This window comes from Pseudogymnoascus verrucosus (assembly GCF_001662655.1).
Source record: "Pseudogymnoascus verrucosus strain UAMH 10579 unplaced genomic scaffold scaffold_72, whole genome shotgun sequence".
Classification (NCBI taxonomy): Eukaryota; Fungi; Ascomycota; class Leotiomycetes; order Thelebolales; family Thelebolaceae; genus Pseudogymnoascus; species Pseudogymnoascus verrucosus.
In genome coordinates, this window is record NW_017263723.1 from 135,649 (window position 1) to 142,824 (window position 7,176).

Sequence of the window (7,176 nt, forward strand, 5' to 3'; positions counted from 1 at the left end):
ACTAGTGAATCCACCGAGCCGAAGTATAAAAGCGTAAAGGGGCTGATCTACTACACGTGACAGCACAAGCTGTCTGTGGTTCATTATCACATTTATCATGGCTTGAATGAAGAAAAAAAGGTACAGTAGCCTTGCAGAAAGCTTTAATCCACAGCTTTTGGTGGTTGAAATAGTCAGATGTGTAAATCACCGGGATTATGGGCTGGTCTGAAGGCTTCAAAACCGGCGGTTCAGGTGTTTTTTGTTCATTTACAGTTCAATGTTGGTGGCAGCTCACTAACAAGACTGTAGTGCTATCGGCATTCCCGCTGAAACCGATCCGATGCCGTGTCCGATGGGATGCTGTTATGGTGTGTAAGATTATCAATGTTCCTCCGGGCCTGGACTCAGCCGATGACAAATCTCCACATATGGATGTGATACAGGTAACGTGTTGAATCCTACATCCCCAGTAGAGGTATTAAGATATAACTTCGTAAGTTTCCTGTATTACAGACTGCATTTTATACTGCTGTCTTCAGTAAGTAGAGTAACTATACATTATCTACCCCAAACAAACCTTACACCCATTCATTATATAACAACCGCCCAAATGGCACCAATCAAGTTGTGGTACTCGTCCGGAGCATGCTCGCTGGCACCTCACATTCTCCTGAACGAGGCAGGCATTGAATTCGAGTCAGTGAAACTAGACGTCCATGCTGGATACCCCGAAGAATTCCGCCACATCAATCCCAAGATGAAAGTCCCGGTCCTATTGATTGATGGCCAAACCATCACAGAGAATCCTGCCATCATGACGGCAATATCGCAGCTCGTCCCAGACAAGCACCTCCTAGGCAAAACCAATCTGGAGATTGTCCGGGCGTACGAATGGATGAACTGGATCTCGGGCGTAGTTCATGGTCAAGCTTTCGGTGGTCTCTTCAGACCTCATCGATATTCGGACGATACCACGACTTATCCGTCTATCAAAGCCAGGGCGATCCTGACTGTTCAGGAGTGTTTTGCTACTATCGACCAAGATTTGTCCAGTGAGCATGCTGTTGGCTCGGATTTTACGGCTGTGGATGCGTACTTGTACGTCTTTCATCGCTGGGGGTCGTCGTTGGGGATTGATATGAAGGGGAAGTATCCTAAATATACTGGCTTGGTTGTCAATTTGGCAAAGCGCGAGTCGGTGCAGGCTGCACTGAAGGCCGAAGGAATAGAATCTCATGTCCCTCTGGCATGAGTAGCAGATGATATTACCTCTAGCATGAGCGGAGATGATATCTCTATAGATTGGTGTCCATTATAATGCACATCAATTCCATTACTAAGCAAATGAAACAACACAACTATCACTAAAGTCCATCGCCCAATGTCCGTCCACGGTACGATATTAAAAATACGGCGACTTCGTGATGCTGTAAAGCGAATTATAGTAGGGACATCTCGCATCGACATGTGGCTCATCAATGAGCGTAAAGCCGGTTCCCCCATCACATCCAAAGCAAGCAAGACCAGCACCATTCTCATCAACCCTATCCCATCCTGGGCCCTCTCCCCAGGGATCCTTAACGAAGCCCGCCCAGGCCTTCTGTATCGTCTTACTCAGCCCCACTTCAACAAGAGTGGCATTTTCTTTTGGGTAAGTTCCCCAGATAAGCCCGAGATCTGCGGTGTGGAACGAACCAAACTTAGGATAGGTATTGGGGTCATCATTCAGATAGATGTTTGGGAAGGAAATATTATGGTAGTATCTCCAGGCTGGGAGGCCGCTCTGGGCTGTGGCTTGAGCGACGAGCTTAGCTGGCTATAAGTGACTCAATTAGCTGGTGCTTCAAAGCGCTGGAACTGATATACTTACACACTGATACACAAGCTCGGTGTATGATTGCGCTGCGGCATAGAACAGAGAAAGACCATCTGTATCCATAATAGAATGCACAAGAGAGCTGAACAAGCCGTTCAATGCTGGGTCCCCTCCAGTCATTGTGCTCAGAAGATACATCATCTGCTCCTCCGTGAAGTTTGGAATATCCAGATTGTAAGTACGGGCGAGCGTCGTCCCCTCCTGAGCCGAAGTTCCAATATACACCGGAACCTGCGCGGCATTTCCAGCCGCCCGGTTGGCAAGATATGGCAGCTCAACCTGCGTCACTCCGTCGGTAACAGCAGTCTAGTCGAGATCACCACTGGTCACTATATTGCGAATAGCCAGGGCGTCAACACGCTGCATGCAAGCTAGCTCCACTTTCGATGAGGTGCCATTGCAGCCCAGAACTGAGACCAACGCTGCCCATGATGCTGGGCCGGAGTCTCGTGGAATGCCGCTGACTGTGGCTTGACCACTTGACGCTGACGCTGCTCGAAATGGTGCGATGAGGGGAGGACCAAAGGTGTCGACCAGCCGATCGACTGAGGATGCACCGGACGATTCGCCTCCGATGGTCACTTTCTTTGGATCGCCGTTAAATGCGTGGATGTTCTTCTGCACCCATTGAAGAGCCAGTCGCTGATCGAGGAAGCCGGGGTTGGACTCGGTGAGAGGAAGGGCTGGAGAGCTTGGGAAGCCGAATACTGCAGGGGTCGAGTTAAAATGCAAGTCTGCAGAATTGATATGAGGGTTGATATACCGTTTACTCGATAATTAATAGTCACAACTACAATATTTTGGTTAGTAGCAAAGCTAGTGCCATCAAACATTGCTCTTCCAGAGTTCCCGTCTTGCAGGTTGCCTCCATAAATCCAGAACAACACAGGTAGCTTTTTTCCAGAGCACTCAGCAGGCGTGTAGACGTTTAGAAAGAGACAGTCTTCGCTCTCATCGGAAACAACGGTCTCCGCTGCGGTAGGTTAGCTTATCTATCACTGGACGGCAGAATGCTTAGGACAGACCTTCATTTCGCTGATGGCAATGTTTCCCCCATTGATTTGCATTGAAGGTGTGCTTTGCAAAGCGTTTGAGGGGTTTGGGAGGCAGAAATCGCCTTGAACCCACAGGGGGTTCAGCGTAAGGGATTCCGAGGAACTTGTTGACGGTTACCGTCGAGGACGGTAGAGAGGTAGTCACGCCGACAACAGTTCCAGCATCGACAACAGCGGTTGGCTGACGCGGATGACTTGCTGCTGCCAGGCCAAGCAGGAACGAGGCAAGGTAAATCGCAGATCTCATCTTGAAGTTTAGCTTGGTCTTCAGATGAATTAAAACCCGTGGGAATTAGCCTTCCAAGTTCTTACAGGATTAGCAATTTCTCATTCCAAACGCATCTATTTATACCCAGTGAAGCTTTCTAGCTATCCCCGCATCATTTTCTAATTATCGATTATTCTTTAGCCGTGAATCCTTCACAATATATAAAGTACTGACGCAAGTAAGACGGAACGGAGAAATGAAATAATATGCGGGAGATGCAGGGTCGTGGCGGGAGGATGCTCCGCATCTCCGAATAACTTCGTGAATTACTGAGATATCTCTAGCCCCCACAGCGACAACGGCTGGTCTAATATCAGACATCCTAGCAAAGCCATATGGCAGCTGCTTGGCAGGGGCCAAAATGCGGGATGGGGCTGAAAGTCGTGGCAGAGAGGGAGGGGAAGGAGGTTCGAGAAGCAATCTGTTTACCACACCCTGCTTAGCATGTATGTTATACAGTACAAATTTATATGACAGCCGCAATTGTTGCTGGCACCAGCGCCTAAAAAATAGTATTCTCACATTGAGAGTCTGACAATAGTTAAGCGCCCTGCGCTATGTCGCCAAACAGTTAGTTAGATAGAGCGCGGCTCTGAATACGAACCTCCACGCATTTATAAGCCCTCCGCCAAATCCGACTCGCGACCTCATATTACCCAAAGCGCCTTTATGAGGCTTTACCCAAAAATCGCCCACCTAAACGCCCACGTAGTTAGGCTTCAGTCTTCCGTATCAAATGGATCAAATAGAAACCCCCCGCCTGTTGCTCACGCAGCTCACAGAGGATAACCTAGACGACTTCCACGCCATCTGGTCGAGTCCAGAGGCCACCCGATGGAGGTGCGTATGCATGGGATAAGACAGGTGCCACTCAAACACACCGTAGCTGATCCCTCCCAGCTCCCGCGGATGCCTCAAAACAATTGAAGAAAGCAAAGAGCAGATGAAAGGCCTCCTAGTCTCCAACAACCCCCACGGCTTAAACTACGCCGTCTTCCTCCGCCCTACCTCCACCGCCCCCAGCCCAACCACCCGCATGATCGGCATCGTAGGCGTCTTCCGCCTCACCCCCATTGTCGAGCTAGGGTACACCTTCCACCCGTCATTCTGGGGCAAGGGCTACGCTACAGAGTCTGTGGGGGCTTTTGTAAGTCGCTTTTGGGAACTGCGCCCGACGATCCGGATTATGACCGCGAAGACGGATACGGAGAATTGGGAGAGTAGGAGGGTGCTGGGGAAGTGCGGGTTTAAGGAAGTAGGGCAAGAGGAGGGGATCGTGTTGCCGGCGCTTGGGGTGGGGAGGAGGGAGGCGGTGGTTTTTGAGGTGTGTGCTCCTCGGGCAGAGGCTACGCTACAGAATCCGTAGATGCGTTGCGTTCATAAAGCGGTTTTGGGAATTGCGGCCTACGATAAGGATGATGACGGCGAAGATGGATACGGAGAATTGGGGGGGGGGGGGGGGGAGGGCGTTGGGGAAGTGTGGGTTTAGGGAGGGGAAGAGGAACTCGGTGGGTTTTGAGGTGTGTGTTCCAGAAGCTTAAGCTTACATTTAAAAATGGGAATTTGAGGCCGGTTCCTTCGTATGCGATTTGCAAATATACTACAGCGAAGCTTTGGCCCGTACCCCGCAAAGTCGTTCTCAGCGGTGTAAGAAAGTGGATTCGGCCGTGCGGAGCTCATTTATAGCCTTAACTGTCTGTCTGCACCTTAAACGGCTCGGGATATCAACAACCGACGTAACCATTCGCGATAATGATCATCCAGCAAACCCATGGTGGTTTGATGGAGCTATTCGTGGAGTTATTCCCACTGGTCGAATTCTTAATTTCCCCATAAACTTTTACCCCGCGAAAATTAAACTTACTTTCCCCGTAAAGTATATCCCCGCTATGGGGGAAGGGGGAACGTAAATATGAAAGATCGTTAAATCTATCAAGGCATCCCCAAAGCTTGGGATTTTTGGTTAATTCTCAGACTGTATTTCCCGGTTCTAGGGATTTATTCGATTGGAAGAAAGAAGTCATGGCACGCCTTACCCCCCTCGCGATTTTCTCCGCCCTCTCATTTCTCATCCCCTGGACCCAAGCAATCCAACTCACAGCCTCCCTAGAATACGGCACATTCCAAGGCTCCTACTCACCAGAGTACAACATAAGTTACTATCGAAAAATCCCCTACGCCGCCCCCCCCGTCGGCGAAAACAGGTTCAGAGCACCGCAACCCCCGATCCCAATTACCAATGGCATATACGACTCCGATCAGAGCTTTGACATGTGTCCGCAGCGGACTGTGAGCCCCCCCCCCCCAACTCTGTGTCATCTACCTCAACTAATGAAACCCGCAGGTCAACGGCTCAGAAGACTGCCTCTACCTAGGCCTCTACTCCCGCCCCTGGACGCCCTCGCAACCCCTCCGCCCCGTAGTAGTCGTCTACTACGGCGGGGCCTTCATCCAAGGCAGCGCCTCCTTTACCATTCCCCCCTCTGCCTACCCCGTCCTCAACGTGTCAGAATCCAATAATATCATCTTCGTCTACCCCAATTACCGGGTCAACACATTTGGCTTCCTCCCCGGCCGCGAGATCGCCGCCTCAAAGACTTCGGATCTCAACCCCGGCCTCCTGGACCAGCAAGCAGCGCTGATTTGGACTCATAAGTATATTAAGCAATTTGGCGGGGATCCGAAGAATGTCAGTATTTGGGGACAGTCAGCTGGAGGTGGAAGCGTGGTGGCGCAGGTTATTGCGAATGGAGGCAAAACCCACCCCCCTCTCTTCACCAAAGCCCTGGCATCCTCGCCGTTCTGGCCAAAGGCGTATAAATACAACGAACCAGAAGCGCAGGCTCTTTACGATACGATGGCGAAACTCACCGGGTGCGAGGGGAAGAACTCCTTAGCTTGTCTTAAAGCCGTTGATGTCCAGACCCTCCGAGATGCATCGTTGATCGTCTCGAGCAGCCACCAGTATAACACCAGTTCCAACACTTGGGCCCCCGTCATCGACGGAAAATTCCTAACTCAGTCGCTAACCGACGCTACGAGGAAGGGGGAGGTGAATATCGATTTTGGGTTCTCGATGTACAACTCTCATGAGGGGGAGAACTTCATCCCCCCCGGACTCAAAAGCACAGCCAACGCCGGCACACCCCCCTTCAACTCGTCAACCGCCTCCTTCGATGTCTGGCTCGGCGGTTTCCTGCCTAGGTTTTCAAAACATGGTATTCAGCGCGTTAAAACCTTGTACCCGGAAGTTGGATCCACAGAGACGATTTCGAGTTACAACACCACCTACGAGAGGGCGCAGCTCATCTACCGCGACGTCGTTCTCGCCTGTCCCGCCTACTGGACGGCTGGTGCAGCGCATAAGAAGAGTTATGTGGGGGAGTATACGATTTCCCCCGCCAAGCACGCAAGTGATACCATCTACGTGCGTAACACCCCCCCTTTTCCCCCATTTCCCACCGTCTCCCTGATTCTTGTTGTGCTACCACTTCGGGAAAACCTATTGACGAAGAGCAGTGGAACCAAGTAAACGCGATCCAAAAATCCGATCCGCTGATCTACGAAGGCTACGCCGGAGCTTTCGCCAGTTTCTTCCAGACGGGGGATCCGAACGCGCATAAACTCACCAATGCGAGCCAGCCAGGCGTCCCAGAGTATAGGTCGACGGGGAAGGAGTTTGTGGTTGCCGAGGGGGGGTTTCAGAATGTGAAGATACGGGCGCTGAGGGAACGATGCGAGTTCTGGAGGGATTCGGCGAAGGATGTGCCGTTTTGAGATGCTAGGGGGTCCCTCGTGAGCAGAGATGAAGCTGGAATAACGTAAACGAATTAGCCTTAAGTAAATATCGAGGAGTGGGTAAACATATACGTCGTTGCATCTATCATAATCTCATCTATCATCATCTATCCCCCCCCCTCCCCCCCCCCCCCCCCCCCCCCTTAACCCGTAGCGCCATGCGGTAAATATACCTATCATCACACCCCTCCGTTTTT

The 7,176-nt window shown here is 51.0% G+C and overlaps 4 protein-coding genes across 4 annotated transcripts; 3 read left to right on the top strand and 1 right to left on the bottom strand.

The window, feature by feature from the left end:
- Positions 1-483: 483 nt before the first annotated feature.
- Positions 484-3,090, top strand: VE01_09906 (uncharacterized protein). Its single transcript, XM_059464107.1, has one exon. It carries the CDS (start codon positions 593-595, stop codon positions 1,232-1,234), a length of 642 nt encoding a protein of 213 aa, XP_059319268.1. The 5' UTR covers positions 484-592; the 3' UTR covers positions 1,235-3,090.
- On the bottom strand, positions 1,373-3,160 carry VE01_09907 (uncharacterized protein; the record flags this gene model as incomplete). Its single annotated transcript, XM_018279314.2, has 5 exons — positions 1,373-1,798; positions 1,853-2,137; positions 2,189-2,565; positions 2,622-2,831; positions 2,884-3,160. 5 exons carry the CDS (start codon positions 3,158-3,160, stop codon positions 1,385-1,387), a joined length of 1,563 nt encoding a protein of 520 aa, XP_018125662.1. The 3' UTR covers positions 1,373-1,384.
- Positions 3,161-3,799: 639 nt separating this feature from the next.
- VE01_09908 (uncharacterized protein) lies at positions 3,800-4,623 on the top strand. Its single transcript, XM_018279315.2, has 2 exons — positions 3,800-4,021; positions 4,082-4,623. Exons 1-2 carry the CDS (start codon positions 3,918-3,920, stop codon positions 4,545-4,547), a joined length of 570 nt encoding a protein of 189 aa, XP_018125661.1. The 5' UTR covers positions 3,800-3,917; the 3' UTR covers positions 4,548-4,623.
- Positions 4,624-4,906: 283 nt separating this feature from the next.
- VE01_09909 (uncharacterized protein) lies at positions 4,907-6,958 on the top strand (the record flags this gene model as incomplete). Its single annotated transcript, XM_018279316.2, has 3 exons — positions 4,907-5,470; positions 5,526-6,608; positions 6,701-6,958. The coding sequence occupies exons 1-3, from the start codon at positions 5,204-5,206 to the stop codon at positions 6,956-6,958; spliced, it is 1,608 nt and encodes a 535-aa protein (XP_018125660.1). The 5' UTR covers positions 4,907-5,203.
- Positions 6,959-7,176: the final 218 nt, after the last annotated feature.

Excerpts from the sequence above, each read along its gene's own strand:
- VE01_09906 (XM_059464107.1), top strand. The coding sequence starts at position 593 with ATGGCACCAATCAAGTTGTGGTACTCGTCCGGAGCATGCTCGCTGGCA.
- VE01_09908 (XM_018279315.2), top strand. The coding sequence starts at position 3,918 with ATGGATCAAATAGAAACCCCCCGCCTGTTGCTCACGCAGCTCACAGAG. Across the intron at positions 4,022-4,081 it reads CCAGAGGCCACCCGATGGAG|CTCCCGCGGATGCCTCAAAA; the intron begins GTGCGTATGCAT and ends GATCCCTCCCAG.